This window comes from Heterocephalus glaber, unplaced genomic scaffold, assembly GCF_053883595.1.
Source record: "Heterocephalus glaber isolate CG9 unplaced genomic scaffold, H.glaber_assembly_v1.0 deba00001547, whole genome shotgun sequence".
Lineage (NCBI taxonomy): Eukaryota > Metazoa > Chordata > Mammalia > Rodentia > Bathyergidae > Heterocephalus > Heterocephalus glaber.
Window position 1 is genome coordinate 1000907 of NW_028258340.1, and position 19352 is coordinate 1020258.

General features: G+C 46.5%; 1 protein-coding gene across 1 annotated transcript; it reads right to left on the bottom strand.

Moving 5' to 3' along the window:
- Window positions 1–2056: 2056 nt before the first annotated feature.
- On the bottom strand, window positions 2057–18698 carry Usp11 (ubiquitin specific peptidase 11). Its single transcript, XM_004871586.4, has 21 exons — window positions 18483–18698; window positions 9537–9646; window positions 9232–9362; window positions 8957–9074; window positions 8443–8588; window positions 8245–8306; window positions 8015–8114; window positions 7581–7754; window positions 7332–7490; window positions 6767–6991; window positions 6559–6642; window positions 6358–6452; window positions 5664–5867; window positions 4702–4754; window positions 4246–4500; window positions 4084–4154; window positions 3730–3842; window positions 3092–3241; window positions 2891–3006; window positions 2619–2707; window positions 2057–2544 (listed from the first exon to the last, which is right to left on the bottom strand). Exons 1-21 carry the CDS (start codon window positions 18641–18643, stop codon window positions 2410–2412), a joined length of 2751 nt encoding a protein of 916 aa, XP_004871643.3. The 5' UTR covers window positions 18644–18698; the 3' UTR covers window positions 2057–2409.
- Window positions 18699–19352: the final 654 nt, after the last annotated feature.

The window sequence follows — 19352 nt, forward strand, 5'->3', positions numbered from 1 at the left end:
GGCGGAGGCCTTGCTTAGCATGAACAAGGACCTGGGTTCCATCCCCAGACTGCAGGAAAAAAAAGCCACCTTCCAAAGAGTGGGAGTGAGATGTGGGGTTTTTACTTGCCCTCCTCCCTTGCACTGTGGCCATCATGGTGGGTCTTGAAGCATCAACTCAGGTCCCTCAAACTGGAGAGAACAGACATTACTCACAAATTACTATACATATGCTTTGTCCACTTGGTCTTTTTTCTTGCCTTCTTTGGGATATTCATCATTCTATTCCCTTTGCCATTTGTTTAAAATTTGTACTTGCTCAGGGCTGGGGATTTAGCTCAGTGGTTCCACCACCTGCCTTGCAAGCACAAGGACCCAAGTTCAATCCTTGGTACCAAAAACAAAATTTGTACTTGCCCCATTCTTTAGATGAATGCCCTTATCAAAATTAGACTAATGAAAACTTTTTAAACATACATACCTTAAAATATTTTAATCTCTATTCCAATTCCAATTCTCTCTCCAGCTGTCTAGTATGTTGTTAAACTCATGCAAGGACTTCTTAAATTTTATCTATTTCAGGTCTATCTTTCTACTGGGTTCTTTCAACTTGTTTTGTTGTTGTTTTATTTTGTTTTGGTTTTGGCGGTATTGGGGATTGAGCTCAGGGCCTCTGTACTGAGCTATATCTCCAGCCCCTATCCTTGGTTAGATCAGAGAAGTTATTTTAAATAGATTCACTTTTAGGTGGGCTTTGTCAGGGACTGATTATCTGTATGTAATGAAGCATTCTTGTCCATACAGCCCATTCTGGGCCAGCTTGTCTTTTTTCAGTGCTGGGGTTGAAACCCAGGACCTTGCACATGCTAGCCAAGCACTGTTTTGTTGTTGTTTTGCAGTACAGAAGATGGAATCCAGAGGCGTTCTACCACTTAGCAACATTCCAGCCTTTTTTTTTTTTTCGACAAAGAGTCTCACTAAATTGACCTCAAACTTATGTGATTCTCCTGCCTCAGCCTCAGTTGTGGCCAGGATTCCAGCTATGCTTGCTTCCTCATCTGCAAAATGGGGTGATGACAGTGATTAGACCATGTGATCTTTGTGAAGATTCACTGACAGCCTTTGAGGCCCTGGAACCTGTTTCTGCTCTTAAATTTTCACTTAAATCAGCTGGAGCCGGGTTCCTCAGTGCCTGCCTTGATTCCTGCCTGTGTCCATGGACTGTCTGGCAGCCTTTCGGGTGGCAAAGCTGGAGCTGAGTAAACCCCACCCTGTAGGTCTTGCCAGAACAAGGGAGAAGCCAGCAGGAAGACAGGAGTGTGTGCTGCCACTGAGCAGCACTCCCTCCTCCCAGACGCCATGTATTTGTCCTCTCTCTGGCACCCCACAGCTGTTCCCACACAGGAGCCTAGTTTCTCAGAGGGAAGTTGCTCCTCTGGGAGGGTCCCTGGGGAGAGGAGGGCTTGGTGTGTTTGGCACCATACTTGGTAGAACTCCCATACCCCTCTTCTCTGGATGGGCAGGAGGCGGCCTACCTGGTGGGAGGACGGGGGTCCTAGGGGTAAGGGGCAGTACAGGCACAGACACATTTGTCCTGTCAGGCTGGCCAATCTGGCTGCGCATTCGTACCATCTCCACAAAGGTTCTCAGAGAACACCGTGGGAGCCGTAGAGCACACAGAAAGACCTGCAGCCAAACACCCCCCCAGGGACGAACTCTAGTGTAACTGATGGGATATACACCACTGACCTCCTGACAAAACCTGAGCCATTCCTGTCCCTTTGTACCTCAGTTTCCCCATCTGAAACTGGAGATGACAACTCCCACAGGAGACTGGTGAGGATTGTGTCAGTATTTGCAAAAGGCTTCAGAAAACCTAGGCATACAGTCAGTACAGTGTCTGGCGAACAGATGGTGCTAGTTGGAGGGCAACACTTGGCACACAGCTGGTTGCTCGAGAAGCACGCAGAGCAGCAGCCACCACACACCACCCCTGGCGATCAACAAGCACACAGAACATGGGCCTCAAATCGGTGTTTAGCAAGTACATGGGGGAAAAACCACACTGAGGCACAAGGACCAAACTTGCACTTTATATATATAACACGCACGGCGGCAGAAAATACAAGGTCTCAATAAGAAAATACACTCTTGTGTTTGGTAAACCCCCATCGCCAGCCATTAAGCACACTCTGGGGTGAGGAAAGAGGGAAGGGGGCACCATAAATAAGACTAGGAGGGAAGGTCACTGCTCTATGGGGCACAGGGCCTCTTCTTGGGAGAGAGTAATGCAGTGGCACAGGAGAGCAGCCACGACTAAGCCTGTGACGCCTGGTGGGGGCACTGAACACGCGGAAGGGGGCTGGTGGATACAAGAAGCAGGGTGGCACAGAGGGCTTCCTTCTCCCCTGTGGCAGGCCCCAGGGCCCCTCAGTTAACATCCATGAATTCAGGGGTGAGTGTGGACCCACAGGCAGGGGACGACAGGTCACTGGATGAGCTGGGCTGGGACTGGCGGTGCACTGTGTCCTGGCGTTGATAGAAGAGGACGTAGGCTGCCTTGGACTGTGGAGGATAAGAGTCAGTGTAGATGGAGGGGGGAGTCGGGAGAAGGGGAGAAAGGTAGGCAGAAGTCACACCTCTATCTGATTCTCATTCACAGGTGAGACACTGCTGTCATCAAAGTAGTGCCACTGGCCACTGTCCTTGTTGCAGGCAAATGTTGTGTCTGAAAGGGAGGGGGAGCCATCCTTACCCATCCCCCCAGCACTACAAGGTATCCAGATCCACTCCCATGCCTTCCCATAACTCCACCCTAGGGTCACATACCTAGTCACCCTTGGGGACATCCTGATCCCCCCAAATGCAGAACCCACCCTGGGCATGCCCCTGCCCACAGCCTGGCACATACAGTGGCCATCACGAATGCCCCCATAATGGTTGGAGACCGCGATGAGGTCATATTTGTACAACTCTGGAGCCGACTCATTCTGTGGTTTGATGACAAAGTCAGAGAAGTCCAGGTCCCTGTGGGCAGGGAGACAGTTAGTACCGGTGCATCCCACCCAGCTCTTCCCCAGCCTTCCCCTGGCCATTCATCCTCGGCCCCGACCGGATGGGGAAGTGCACAAGGGTGTCCAGCTTCTCATGGGAAAACTTGGAAAAGGAGAAGCGCTTCAGGTGGATGATCAGAATCTCAGGCAACATCCACAGGTCTAGCTTCTTGGTGGCCAGCTGGTGCTGCTTGCAGGAGGAGCAGTACCTATAGATGGAACCCAAGTCAGGCAAGGGGCAATGTCCATGTGCCTGTGGACCCCGTCACCGTCAGCCCTCCTGTGCCCCACCAGGCCCACAAAGACGCTTTTACTTTCTTTTTTGACATGGTCTTGCTAAGTAGCCCAGGTTGGCCCTGAACTCATGATCCTTCTGCCTCAGCTTCCCAAGTGCTAGGATTACAGGCAGGTGCCACTATGCCCTGCTCTATTTTAATTTTTTTAATGATATGGACCTGTAGTCTACCTGGTACTCCTGTCTGTTCTCTTCTTGTTAAAATCCTTTCACTCACTTGTTGAGTACTTATGCTAGGCAATAACTCTGAGGTGGGTACGTGGTTATGATGGTGGCTGGGGTGGCAGGAAGGATGTAAGCACAGGGCAGAATGGGAGCAGGTATACTTAGAAAGGTAATGGGGTACCTGGGCAGGTAGTGCCATCCAACAAAAACCCTCCCAGCCATGTCCTGGGCCCTCACCAGGGATTTTCCTTCTCCAAGGTCTCCACAGTAGTAAAGAGCTCAATGCACTCCTGAAGCTGCACCGGCACCTTCTTCAGCACGTAGTCCACACATTCATGCTTCACATAGCCCTGGGGGGGAGTGCCGACCGCACGGAGCATGTCAGAAGGGGAGGCAGGGCAGGGAGCCATATGCCAGGAAGGTCAGACTTTGAAACTAGGAACCTGAAGCCATGGAGGTCTCAGCAGGTTTCCAGTTGCCAAGGCTGGCTATAGGCCTAGATTCTTGGCTCTGGCCCAAGTTAGAGGTGAGGGCATGTGAAGGAGAGGGGTGCAAGCTACAAGTGTCACCTATCCCTGGGGTCCCATTTACCTCAGCCTCCGCCTCATCATAGTAGCGCCTCTTCATCTCTGGTTCCCAGTCCATGGCAATATATGGCTGGGCTGGAGGCCAAGGGAAAGTGGTCACGGCTCCTGCTGCTGGGAAATGCCACCTCCCGCCATCCCAAACCTGGCTCACTGCCAGAGGACATACTGTCCACTTCTTCAGGAGAGGTTGTGCGATCACTGGTCCCATTGGAATCCACAGCCTGAAGGGTGAACAGTTGCTTGCGACGTCGCTCTGGGGGCCAATGAGATGTTCGAAAGCAGTTGTCCAAGAAAAAGGGGCACCTCCCTGTGGTCCCAGAGCTGGGTCCAGCCTGTTCCCGCTCAGAGTCTCGGAAGTTGCCCACAGTGGAGGGCCCAGGCATTTGGTCTTTTTCTTCCTCATCACTGTTACCATCTTCTCCTAGGATAGGAAGGATTGTCAAGGATAGGAAGGCATGAACCCCAGAGAACTGAGATGCCATGCGCTCAGGCAACCTTGTGTGGGTCACACCTAGCCCTGATCCCCTACCCACTCACCCTCAGCCCCTCAACCCCACTCAGGCCATGGGACACATGTGTAGACCTTCATCTTTGTTGACCCTCTCTCCCTCCTCTCCCTCACCTTTCTCTTCCCCAACGTCCTCCTCATCTGAGGTGGGTTTGGTCACGTAGCGTCTGCGACAGAGCAGAGGAAACTCCCAAGGCAGGGGCACAAGGACAGTGGAGGCAGAGCCCAGGATTGGACTTTGGTGAGGATGGGGGGGAATCCATTGGTGAACCCACACAAAAATAGTTCTTAATCATGGGTGTGGAAGGGATAAGGTGATGATATGATGCACGGAGAGCCTGAAGAGGCCAGCAGTGACCTGAGAATGTGGGTGCTCGTGCACCACCCAGAAGTGTGGGTTTTAAGCCTAATAAGCCACTGGTGAACAGACACAGGCTGCCGTGAAGTTCCCCCGGGTAGCCTCTGAAGGGCAGACTTGAGTATTAAATGGAGAGATTCATCCAGGTAACACATTGCTGTTTGCCATGGTAAGGGCTGTGGATTTTAGGTACAATGAAAATCTATTCACCAAAAATGTACCAATAAAAGGATTTTGAAAAAAAGAAAAAAGAAAAGAAAATCTACTAGTAAAAATACAATCAGGGGCCAGGGATTTAGCTCAGGGGTTCCACCGTCTGCCTCGCAAGCGCAAGGTCCTGAGTTCGATCCTCAGTACCAAAAAAAAAAAATGCAATCAAGTCTTTCTGAGTACTAGGCAATTAAATACAAGAGCAAGGGGACTGGGGATATAGCTCAGTGGTGCCGCACCTGCCTGGCAAGCGCAAGGTCCTGAGTTCAATCCCTGGTACTGAGAGAAAAAAGAAAATGCAAGAGCAAGTCATCTCGATTTTGCCTGGTTCACCTCTGAATCCCCAGCATCCAAAGAGAGGCAGTATCAAAGCCAGAGGTCTAGAGAAAGTCCTTCTATGGCCATGTTAAGTGTGACCTATCTTTCGGATGTTGGAGGGAAGGTGTCAAATAAGCAGCCGAACACCCCTGAGTTCAGACCCCCTTCCCTCCAGGAAGAGAACACTTACGAAAGCCGGTACATCAGTATGTTATAGAGGCCCTCCCAGGAGAGCCGGTCCTGGGGTACTGACACCAGGAGTGGGTGTCCAAAAAGCATCAGACCATAGTAGCTGTTGTAGTCTTGGGCTGGAGTGCGCTCCCGCAGGTAGACAGGGACCACAATGTCATCTTTTGAGCCCTCGATGGGCTCAATCCGACCTGAGACCTCATATCTGTGGGGGGTAGACATCAGGTCACGACTTATCAGGGCATCCCCAAAAGACACCCTGACTCTGCCTCGGTTGTTCCACACACTCACTTTTTAAGGGGTCTAAAAATCAGCAAATGTTTTGTTCTTTACAAGCTCTTAGATTATTTGTACAGCACTTTATGAGCTATTTTAGAAAGTACTTTTGTAGTATCAACAGTGCTGGGGGTTGATAAAAATTTTTAGTGATAAAGGGATTTAAAAACCACTTTCTTTTTGGAAAACTCTGCTTGGTTTACTAAGAATGCTTCTACTCACAAAGTACTTTCTAGTTTTTAGTTGCTCAAAGATTTAAAAACTTTTCTAGGACTGAGGGTGTAGCTCAGTAGTAGAGCACTTGCCTAGTATGCACAAGGCCCTGTATTTCACACCCATTACCAAAACAAAAGTAGGGTAGGGGGCAGAGGGACCAGGTTCCTGAGGAACCACCATTGTCCCTTAGTCTCCTCACTCACACAAAGATATCATCACGATCCAAGATGTCACTCAAAGGATCTTCCAGTTGGTAAAGCTTATAGAAGCGGTGACTGAAGACATCAGCCACTATCATCTGGGAATGGAATCAGTGGGCTGGTCAGTTTGCAAGGTCTCCCCAGGCCCTTCTGCCTCCTCATCCCTGAATCTCCCCAACCTGGCCTCCCTCTGCATAGTCTCACCTTGTCTGGCAAGACACCAGTGTGTTTGGATAGAGCCATGCACAGATCTGAGATGTTGCCTTTTTTGGGGACCACAACCCGGTGCTAAGGGAGAAACAACATTCACAAAAGATCAAAAGGGCTTGTGGTGAGTTAATGAAGGAGACCCTGAGGTATGGCAAAGTAACTCTGAATATGTGTCCCTCAGTCTGTCCCTGTTCTCTACTACCTGCTCTGGCTTGCGGCGGGGATCCATGGGGACAAAGAAGACCTCCAAGACCCTCTTATGGCAGACAGGCAGTGGGACGCTGAGGTAGCAGAAGGGGTCGAAGGTCACAGACACATTGCCACAATCAGGGCACACCAGCGTGGATTTGAAGAGGCCATGGAAAGTGTCCACGATCACAGAATCATTGCGACGTTTGTGGTTCTGCCAGGCCTCCTGGGCCACCTCCTGTTGACAGTGTCATGGTGGATGGTAAGGCTTGCCCAGGGCAGGGAAACCATGGTTTGGGGATGGCTTCATAGAGGGTTAAGGGTAAGGACACTGTTAAACCCCAGTGGCAGTGTGCCAGCTAGGACTATGCAGAAGCCATGCCCACCTGCAGGGCTGGGGTTTATAGGGGCAGGAATCTGGCTGGGTGTGGAGACAGATGTGGTGCTGAAGCTAAGGCTAGGACTGAGACGGAGGTGAGGTCCGGGCCAGGGAACTTAACAGAAAGCAGTAGGATGGTGGGAGCCCAGTAAGGCCAGAGGATGCCTATGGCAGCAGCCTCAGTACAGGAGCAGCCCACCTGATCTGGCCGCCCAGCAGCATCACACAGCTCCACATATTCCTTCTTTTTCACCCGATTGAGGTCCTCGTGCAGCCCATCCAAGAGGAATGACAGCAACTCCTGAGAGTCATGCTGCTGGTAGCCCAGAAACTGAGATGCAAAATGGCTGACCTTGTTCTGAGAAGACAAGCAGGGCCAACCGAGTGACAGGGAGCTAAGACAGGCAGGAAGATGGGACTGGGGACACCTAGGGGGGTCAAGTCACACCTTGAACACATTGGGCACAACAGAGCGGTGGCAGCCGGACCATGTCTGCTTCACCAGGTCTGCATAGGCCTCAGCCAGCTCCCCCTTCATGCCCAGTGGGTTGCAGAAGTTGAGCTCCTCCAGGTAGCGGTTGTCAAGGAAGTATTCAGTGAGCTGTGGCACACTGCTGAGGCACTGTGGTCATACAGCCAGGGGAACAAGGCAGAGGAGAGGACAGGGAAAGTGACCCAAGTGTGGACAGAGAAAAGGGGACAAGAGGCGAAAGGCATTGATACTTCAGGAGCAATCATGGGCATGTCAATTCAGACTCTGGGTCTGTGCTTCCAACCTGACCTCTTGCCCTGGAGTCCCCCAACCCCCCTCAGCTGTCCCCAACTCCCAGCTCTTAAAGCACACCCCTATAGCTGTGCCAAACACAGCTGTAATTGCCCAACCTGCAGGGTGGAGTTCATAAAGCACGTGTTGCCCAGATTGGTGAGGCCACAGATGCCTGGCTGGCCCTGGAAGTCCTCATCCTCTTCTGCCATGTTGCTCCTGGAGTTGGATGAGAAACTCGTCAGCTGAGGGCCTATACCACATGGGCACGTGGTACTCCTAGGCTCAGCCAGTCTGCCTACTGTGGGATGCCCCCAGTCTACACCAGACAGACACCCCAAGGGCTCACATGACACACAGCTGTGTGCTGGGCCAACTGCCATCTTTGTTTCGGATCTCCATGATGACCAGCTAGGTTGGAGAAGGAAAAGAAGGAAAGGCATTAATCGAGGGCCTTATGGGCACCCAGCCCTCACCTCCTCCAACCTGAGCGCTGCCAGGCGAGTCCATCTGCCAGGCTACCTGCACAGAAAAGCCTTCCTCCTACCTGCCCAGTCTCGAGGGCAGCATCAAGCAGTGTGACATGTGTGTTGCACAAACGGTCCAAACAGCCTTCTGAATTCTTGACCCAAAGGCGTGCATCCTCCTCAGCATCTACCAGAAACTGCTCTCGTACCGTGTGCAAGAGTAGGTCTGTGGAGGGTGATGGAGCACATTCACGATCTTCTGAGACCCAGAATGATCAACCCATCTTGACAATCTTGACTCCAACACTTGGTCAATGTCCACAGACCTCCAATACTTGGTCAATACCTCTTATTCCCACCCAATCTCCAAATGGCAGACCCATACTCAAGATGTGAGACCCCAGCTAACATCCTCCACCACAGCATCCACCAGACACCCCACACAGTGTTTCTGGCAGCTTGGCCAATGCATTCTTGGTCCTCTGCAGCCTGGTGGTGCCTTCTGTCAGTCACAGATCAATCTCAGGCATCCTCAAGTCGCTGAGCTGAAACTCATGGCTGGGAATGCCAACTCATTCCGGGACACAGACTCACCCACAGAATCAGCGAGGCTGAACTGAGCAGTGAGAACTGTCTCCGTATCACCATGCTGGACAAGCAGCAGTTTGACTGGGTACACCTCCACCTTTGGGATGCTGTACAGCTCGATGACCTGCAAAGGAGAGGGGCACATACACAGGTGTATCCACCCAGCAGACCTGGACATGTGTGGCCACTTAAGTCTGGACACACCCTGGGCCTCCAAGGCCTTCCTCCCACCTGATTGCCCAGGGAATCTACCTCCACAGCCCCCTCCCCTCCCAATATACCTTGCGCTCAATGGGTGGCTGGCCATGCTCTAGGCCATACCAGCTGACGAGGTAATGCCAAGCAGCTGCTGGAAGCAGCACATAATCCTTGCCTTCCATCAGTCCTTCTTTGAGGCACCAATTTATCTGTTCTGTGGGAGAGTGAGGATGAGGGGACAGAAGGCAAATCAATGAAGGAAAGTGGTGAATAAGTCTGGTCATCCCACCAATGACCTAGCACAAACAATGGGCTTGTGATCATTTATAGGACAGAAGGGACAGGAACCCCAGGGCTAGGTTGATGGGGGGAAGCAGGAGCCTGGTACCTTCAAAGAGCTCAGCATTGTTGATGCAGCCAGGAAAGGTGCTGGCGTCCTGGTCCCCTCCCTGCACGTACACCTCCCACTGTTTATACCAGCGTTGCTCCACAAGGAACCTGGGGCCCAGACAGGCAATAAGGGTGTCACATGGTTATCTGGGAGTTAGCTGTGCAACTCTGCATGAGCAGACTGAAACTAGCAACCCATTGTAATTCAAGATGAAAAGTCTCAGTAGCGTATAAAAGTAACAAAAAGCAGGCATGGTGGCACATTCTGTAATCTTAGCACTCAAGAGGCTAAAGCAGGAGAATCATGAGTTTGAGGTCAGCCTGGGCTACATAGCAAATTGAAGGGTAGTCTGTACTACACAGTTGAGTCTCTGTCTCAAAAAAATAAATAAATAAATAAATAAATAGCCAGTGGGATGGCACACACCTGTAATCCCAGCATTCTGGGAGGCTGAGGCAGGAGGAATGCATGTTCGAGCCCAGCCTGGGCAACTTAGTGACTTACCAAATCCCCGTCTCAAAATAAAATTTAAAAAGGGCTGAGGAGAGCTGGGGATTTAGCTCAGTGGTTCCTCCATCTACCTGGAAAGCGCAAGGACTCAAGTTCGATCCCCAGTACCAAAAAAAAATAAAGGGCTGAGGATGTGGCTCAGTGGCTGGGCTCAATCCCCAGTACTGAAAAATAAATCAATAAATAAATAGCAAATTTACTCAGTGAAACTCAGATTTGGATATTAGATTACCCATCTAAGGGGCCAGGGATTTAGCTCAGTGGTTTCGTGGCCTGCTGCGCAAGCACAAGGACCCGAGTTCGATTCCCGGTACAAAAAAAAAAAAAAGATTACCCATCTAAGGATAATGAAAGGAATGTGATTAAAGACAGAAAATGTACTCAACATTGGTAAACAAAAACCCATATCCACAGGGCTGGGAAATAGATTTTATTACAGAATAAAAGATAATTCATTTACATTTGTCTGTGGGATAACAGGTAAATTAGGCTCAAAATATGAGCCATGGGGCCGGGGATTTAGCTCAGTGGTTTCGTCACCTGTTGTGCAAGCGCAAGGACCCGAGTTCGATCCCCAGCACCAAAAAATATATATATATATATGAGCCATTTGTAGCTAATGTTGTAAGACTTTAGACCAGTGGTGACAAACTTATTCCATGTATGCCGCAGTGGGCTGTTTGTATCATTGAAAGGTCTAAAAGGTTCTCCATCTCTGCTTTATATAATTTCTTGTACATCATTTTTTTTTTTTGGAGACAAGGTCTCACAATGTAGTTCAGACTGGCCTTTAACTCACTATGCAGCCCAGGCTGGCCTCGAACTCGCAGCCATCCTGTCTCAGCCTGCCAAGTGCTAGGATTACAAACATGCACCACCACGCCCTGAGCACACATTATTTTTAAATGGTTAGATCAATGGAGGCAAAAATTCTTCAGCCAATAAATGGATTGGACAAACTTTTAAAATTAAAATGCAAAAAATAATCTAGCCAGGTGTGGTAGCACACACCTGTAATCCCAGCTACTCAGGAGGCTGAGACAGAAGGATCACAAGTTCAAGATCAGCCTGGGCAATTTACCAAGACACTGTCTCAAAATTAAAAACAAAAAGGCCTGACAAGGTAGCTCAGTGATACAGCACTACTGCTGCACCCCCCCCAAATTAATTAAATAAAACACAAAAAAACTACATATTACCATTTCTCATCATTTTTGTATTTAGATTTTGGCCCTTTTTTCTTAGAGTATAGGCAAAATGACCCATTTTATTGAATAATATACATTTATAGCCAGAAAATCTTAGCAGCTGTCCAAATAATTTTTTACTTTTTAAAATTGAAACATAATACTTGTCCATCTTTATAGAATATATTTTAACAATTTGATACATGTACACAATGTATAATAATTATTTTAGCTTTATAATAAATGTCTGAGCTTATGACCAGTTCTCCTTTTGAAATTATGATTTTTAAAAGCACATAACATCTTAACCATTATTTTCTGTGTATAGTTCAACTAGTTCTCTTCTTTTTTTTGGTACCGGGGATTGAACTCAGGTCCTTGCGCTTGCGCAGCAGGCAACGAAACCACTGAGCTAAATCCCTGGCCAACAACTAGTTCTCTTTAAAGAAGAAACTTACATGCACTCCAAGGACAAACATTTTGGCCTCTGTTGAAATCTGCCTTTGTAAAATGTTGAGAAAGCCTGTGATTCTTGAAAATACTCAACATGTCACAAGTGTTAAATAGATAGTGGTTGTAGCCAGGTATAGTAGCTTATGCCTGTAATCCCAGCATCAGGAGGCTGAGGATTGCCATGAGTTTGAGGCCAGGCTGGGCTACATAGTGAGTTCAGGGCCAGCCTGAACTACAAAGGGATTCCCTGCCCCCCCAAACAGAAAAAATTATATATATACATAATATATATAAGACAGGGTCTAAGTTACCCAGGCTAGTTTGTTCAAATAAATGCAATATAACATACACTGTTCTACTGAATTTATTATTTATACATCCATATAAGCCTACATATATTCATATAAAGGTGTCCCATGAATAAGGTACCAAAGTAAAATTAAAATTTGGGTTCTTTTCTGTAAAATGATATTAATTTGTGCCCTGATTAGAAATTTTTTTTTTTTGGTACTGGTGATCGAACTCGGGTTCTTGCGCTTGCGGGGCAGGCGGCAGAACCACTGAGCTAAATCCCTGGCCCTTGTTTAGAAATTCTTGTATCACCAAATTACTGTTAATTCTTGATGCTTTTTGACATGTTATGGCTTGTGTCTAGATGTCCCCCCAAAGCCTCATGCGGTTATAGGTGGGGCATTTTCAGAGGTAGCTGGATGGAGTGGGTGATGCTAGGATCAAGGGTATGTAATTAATAAATTAGTTCAGATTGGTTTGGCATAGTTCTGAATATGGTAATGGGAAAGTCCATCCTGGGTGTGAGTGTTTCCCACCCTAAGGGTGTATAGCCTGGGCACAATATAAAGAACAGAAAAATGGGCCCTGCTTTGTTTGCTGCATGGCTGCTTTTGCTGCTTTCTGCCTGCCATGAACTGTTTCCCCTCTGCCATGCCTCTCTGCCATGCCAATCTGCCTTGGAGCCAGCTGATTATGGTCTGAAACCTCTACAAACTGTGAGCCATGATAAACCTTTCTTCCTTTAACTTTGTGTGTCAGGTATTTTGTCTCGGCAACAAGTAACTCAGACAACATACTTGACTCATTTTTTAAAAAATACTTCGACTCACCTTTGAAGAAATTCATTGATTTAAAAACACTAAGCTCCTAATAATCTTTGTTGTCTATTACTGTGATTTTACAAAATTGTATTTTCTTTTTTTTGTTGTTGTTACCAGGAATCGAACTTAGGACCTTTCACTTGCCAGGCAGGTGCTGTGCCGCCGACCTAAATCCCAGGCCCTCAAAATTGTATTTCTTGTCTTTACTTAGAATTTAAATCTTGCCAGGAATGGTGGCGCATATCTATAATCCCTGTACTAGGAAGGCTGAGGCAGGAGAATCTTGTGAGTTCAAGGCCAGCCTGGGCTACATACTGAAACCCTTTCAAAAAACAGAAAGAAAAACCTTGTTTTTAAAAACTATTCTTGATTTGTCTTTCCCAAATTCAGGACAATGACACTGTTAAAATACTCTGTTACACATAAACTATTTTTGGGAAATTAAAAGCATCATACCACAGCAATATATGCATATTCATGTTTATAGCTGTATAGTTTGTAATAGCTAAATCTTGGAAACAGCCCAAGTGCCCATCAACTGATGAATGGATGAAGATGTGGTTTACTTATACAGTGGAGTACTACTCTGCCATAAAAGACACGCTTGAGACATTTCTAGCTAAATGGATGGACCTTGAGACCATACTCTTAAGTGAAATAATTCACACACATAAGTTTAAATACCACATTGTTTCTCTGGTGCGAGAAACTGAAAGTAAAAATAAGGACCAAAATGTATGATATTGGGAAATGAGAAGAAAATGTTCAAATGAGAAGGGTAACAAGGGAAGGGGGAGGAAGGAAAGGAAGGAAGGGACAAGAAAAAAAAGAGAATAGAATGGAAAAAAATGGAAACAAAGCTTCCATAGGGAGGGGAAGAGGGGTTGAAGGGAGGGGACGGAATGAGGAAAAAAGCAGCAAGTTATATCACATACAGGTACAAATTCCCTATGATGAATGTTATCAATATGTATATCTAAAATGTACCATTAAAAAGAGAAAAAAAACAATCTTTGGGAAATAACACAAAGATTTGTTCCCTCATCCATTAAAGGAAAGACAAAAGGAACAATCATTTTTATCTAAAATTCTCCAAATTTTAATTAACTTGAATTTTTATAAGAGCTTTTACTTTCCAAGTAAATTATTTTTTTTTAAAAGGTGTATCAGGGCTGGGGATGTAGCTCAGTGGTTCCGCTGCCTGTCTCACAAGCACAAGGACCTAAGTTTGATCCCCAGTACCAAAAAAAAAAAATGCAAAAAGGTGTATCAGTGCTGGGCATGGTGGTACAGAGGCTGAGGTAGGCAGGAGGATCACTACAAGTTCAAGGCCAGCCTGGGCTACACAGTGAGTTCAAGGACAGTCTGAACTACATAGCAAGACAGTTTCCAAAGAAATAAAACAAAAAGGCACATCAAAGAGAAAGTTTAAATTGGCCCTGGTAGCACAGGCCTGTAATCCCAGCACTCTGGGAGGTTGAGGAAGGAGGATCAAAAGTTCACCCCAAGCCTGGGCAATTTAGCAACTTGGCAAGATCCTGTTGGAACACAGAAAGGGCTGGGAATATAAGTGTTATAGGTCCTGGATTCAATCCCCAGCACATGTGAGCGCACACATACACATGTACATACACACACACAGAGGGAGGAAAGATGAAGGAGATAGGGAGATGGGAAAGGGAACTGCAGGGAGAGAAGAGGAGAAAAGGAAAGAAGAAAAAAGAAAGAGGGAGGGAGGAAAGAAAAGAAGGAGCAAGCTAGTTTAGGACTGGGGGTATAGTTCAGTGGTGCAGTGTTTGTCTAAAATACACAAGGCCTTGGATTCCTCCCCTAGTATGTGTGCATACGCATGCACGCGTGCATGCACACACAGACACACACATACTGTAAATATCTTTCCTCAAAATAATCCCCATGAAACTGTTGCTTTCCCTTTGTTAAGTGTCCATTGCTATAATTCTCTGAACCCAACCACCTTCCTTCCTTTACCTGAATAAGGAGATCATGATTGCTTGCCTGTTAAGCAGCTATCCACCCCTGCCCAGACCTGCCAGACTCCCTTGGCTATTTCAGATTTCACTGTGTTTGTAGGTGGTTCACAGTCAAAAAGAAAAACTAAACATTTCTAAGGAAGTTACGCTATCATAGATTTGAATTTACTCTTAAAATATAAGCTTTTCCTGTAAATTCAATCAGCTCAGATCACCCCATTATCTAATCGCCCTTGTCCAGATCTGCCAAGTGACAAAACAGAAAAGATGCAAATACTGACACAAGGTGTGTGATTTGGGGTTAGTCCATGGCTTCAAAATGCTTTATAAACACATATTGCCTGACTGGTGCTGCAAATCCCTATAAAATAGAAGGCAAATTAAAGAACCTCAAAATGTTTCAAATAAAAAAGGATAAAAAGTTTAGCAAAATACTTCATGGTAATACCCACCAGAGCAAAAACAAAATGGCTTCAATACTGAACCGACACTGGTGTGGTAATTTTTTTAATGAGGTGAAATTTACATAACATAAAATTAAACCATTTTAAAATGAACAATTCAGTGGCATTTAGTACATTCACAATATTATGCAACAACAACCTCTACCTGATTGTGATTTTTCATCACCCTAAAAGGAAACCCAGTACTGGTGGGACAATTTAAAAGGGTACTGGCAAGGATTTCACAGGATTTCGTGTCCTATCACCAGTGACACAATCATGACAAGGCTGGGAAAGGAGGAAAGGGTAAGAATCAAAGCCTTGGGACATCCTCAAATGGGCTATAAAACATTCTAGTTATTGTTTATTTTTACAATACATTGAGACTTTCTCCTCCATGCTGGAGAGCTATGATGTAATGGCAGAAAAACACTGCTTGGTTTTGCAGTCCCAATTTGGGGACTCTCCCCAGTAACAGGGATACACATTTCACTGGTGCTATTATTGAAGAACTCTGTAAAGTGGGCAAGCCTCACTGGAAAAGATTCTAGTGCTTAAAGTGCTTAAAGAACAGCAACAGTTTCATACAATACAGCCGACCCCAAAGGGGGGGGGTGTTAATCAGATTCCAGAAGGAATCAGAATGGAAGCAGGGGACCAGCCTCACAAAGCCTTGTACATCATTGTAAGGATTTTAGATGAACATGATATGTTTTTATAAGAATCACTACTTCTTAAAGAGGAAAATGGTACCTACACAGTTGAGAAACCTGGCAGACACTACCCTAACCAAATGATGAAAGTTAACATCATAAATGATGTTCCATGAATATCAAGTACTATCTTGTTAAGGGCTTACAGAATGCATCTAGTATAACTTCCATATATAAAACATGACTTCATATATATAAAGAGAAAGCTGAGACAACAAATACTATTTAGAAATGCATACAGGGGTGGTAAAACTATTAAAGATTGTTGAAACAATTTCTTGTGGAGCAGGGAGGGAAATTTCTGTCTGAAAAGGGCACAAAAAGATTTCCTAAAGCAATGTTCTAAATCTTCAAGTGGGTGAAGTCACACATTTTTATTTTATTATTCTTTCTTTTACTTTGAAATAAAGAGAAAAAATGGCAAAAATAATACAAAGACTTCATATTCCTTTCATCCAAGTTCTCCAAATCTAACATTTTACCCATTTGCTCAATCATTATTTCTTTATGTGCATTTTTGGTGTTTTTATTTAAAAATGACAAAAATTGTGCATTTATGGTGTACAGCATGTTTTGACATGTATACATTATGGAAAGACAATTGAGCTAATTAACATATCCATTACATCACATACTCTCCTTTTTGTGGTGAGAACACTTAAAAGCTACTCTTAGCAACTTTCACACATACAATAGATTGTTAACTATAATCACCATGTTGTACAATAAATCTCTTGAATTTGTTGTCTAGATGAAATTTTGCATACTTAGGCCAACATCTCCCCCCTTCCCTGTACATTCATTTTTACAAATGCTATTTTTTCAATCATTTAAGTATAAGTTGCTTACACGATGGTTCTGTGTTCCTAAAATTTTCAGTATGTTTCATAAAAACAAAGATATTCTAGTTCATATCCACAATACAATGATCACAATCAAGAAATTAATAGTACCATCTAGTCTACCTGCCTCAGTCAATTGTCAGATTTTTCCATTGAATTTTACAGTGAAAGAGAAAAGAATTATGAGGGGAAAAAACTTTTTGAATAATGTATGTATTCCTGTGTTCTAGGATCCAATCGAGGATCATATGTTGCATTTAGTTATGACTTGTTAAACCGCATTAATTCCTTCATTGTGGAACAATTCTTCAGCCTTTGTCTTTCACGACCTTCACTTTTTTTTTTTTTTTTTGGTACCGGGGATGGAACTGGGGTACTTGAGCTTTGCGCAGCAGGCGGTGAAACCACTGAGCTAAATCCCCCGCCCACCTTCACATTTTTGAAGAGTACAGACTGCTTATTTTAATAGGATGTCCGTCAATCTGGGCGCAGTAAACATTTTATCTTATAATCTCTGTAGGTCTTCTATATTTCACAATTTTTTTGGTTTTTTGAGACAGGATCTTGCCATGTAGTTCAGGCTGGTCCTGAACTCACTATGTAGCCCAGGCTGGCCTCGAACTCGCAGCGATCCTGCCTCAGCCTCCCAAGTGCTGGGATTACAGGTGTTCACCACCATGCCCGGCCCGACATTTCACAATTTAAAAAACAAGATGCAACTCGGAGAAATAAAAAATTCAAAAGCAGTGAATTTCAAGAAACACTAATTAGCAAGGAAATGATTAAAACTAGCCGATTTATCAAAATGTGGATTGTCTTTTTTTTTTTTTTTTTTTTTTTTGCTACTGGGGATCGAACTCCGGACCTTGTGCTTGCGAGGCAGGAGGCGGAACGACTGAGCTAAATCCCCGGCCCATGGACTGTCTTTTTAAATAAGGATTTTCTCCTGATTATTAAAAAAGTACTTAAATAGAAAAAATTTAATATCAAAGGTCTCTCCCATGCTAATTACCTGTACTTTCTCTTGTCCTAGAAAAAAAGCCTCCGCCGGAGTAAAAAACCTCGCCTCACCACAAACTTTACTCACTGAAACACGCCATTTTCTGCCTTTTGCACAGCCTCCACGCTCTTTCCTAGGCCTCAAGCCACGCCTCTTTGATTGCGTCAAACACCCTGCCTCTTTCCCAGGCGCCAAGCTCCCGCCCCACCTAAACCGTCGCTCCCTCCCCCGACCCACAGCCATTGGCTCCGATTCTGCTCTTCAGCGAGCGTCACAACGTTTGCCCGAATCGCACGCGCTCGGGAGCAATGGCGGGCGGCTCGGCGCTCCTCACTCCGACGCTACTTTAAGTTATGCTGAGCACGTCCTCTATACTACGTTACAGGGCCCGCTTCTTGCCCAGGCTCCTAGTTTTACCTCACAGGCCTCCTCAGCACTGCGCTCTCCTCTCAGGCCCCGCCTGCACCACATAAAACCCTTTTATTCTCACCCTTCAGATCGCACCACACACCCGCCTCTTTCCCAGACGCCGCGATTCATTCATAAGCGCTTCCCCGCCCCTCTCGCCCTCCGTCCCTCGGCCCCGACCCTGCAGAAGTTCTTCCTCAGACCTTGGCTTCCAAATCCCCCGCGGTCGCCAACGACCCCACAGTCCCTTTAGCCACGGGTTCGCTGCAGCCTAGTCTCCTCACCAGCTTTCGCCGGCCCGCAGTGGACGCTCACGCCCACTCTCGCCATTCTCGATTTGATTCCACTGGTCTTCCAGGCCAGGCATCTCCTCACGCTGTGGCTCTCTGTCCTCAGCGGCTGTCGCGACGGCAGCGGCGGCTTGGTCCGCTATAACCGCCGCCATCGCCGTCCGTTCTTCTCTGCCAGTGTAACTGAAGATAGGAGGAAGACCCTCAACAGCCACTTCCGGATTCTGATCCCGGAAACGGAAGTAGAGCCCCCCAAACAGCCAAGGGGCTACTGCCATCTTGGGAAGGGGCCCGACGCTTGGACGCGTCAAAGGGCTAGGCAGGTATCGGGCCATGGGCTTTAATCTCTGCGACCAATACACGAGGTAAAACTTGCAACTGGAAACTAAGCAAATCACCAGTGGGATTCTAACGCCTTGTGGAGTTAGGGCAAAAAGTTGTATGGGAGGCGGAGGCTGAGGTTCCTAAGGTGGGCAAGTTGGAGAGTGCTCAGGGGATTCACAAAGGCACCCAGTTGTCCCTGCCCTGTGTTCTGCCGAGGACTACAGATCCCAACCCTGGGAGTGGCATTTTTGCTGGGCATAGCCTCACCATGCCCTCTTTGCACTACCCTTCTCATTCATCAAAACCCAATGCAAAGGAGGTCTCTCCCTCCAGAAAGCCAACTACGCCTAGGCAGTCAGCCCCAACTCCCATTGCTTGTTGGACTCAATAAATAACTAGTAGTCTGCCCAGTCTAAGTGCTTGTTGAACTAAAATAGTAGCCTCAGGCAGCAGGTACTATCTTTGTCCCCATGGGCAACAGTATGGGTATCTGAAGGCCAGAATTGTTAACTCACTTGTCCCCCATCTAGTTCAGTGCTG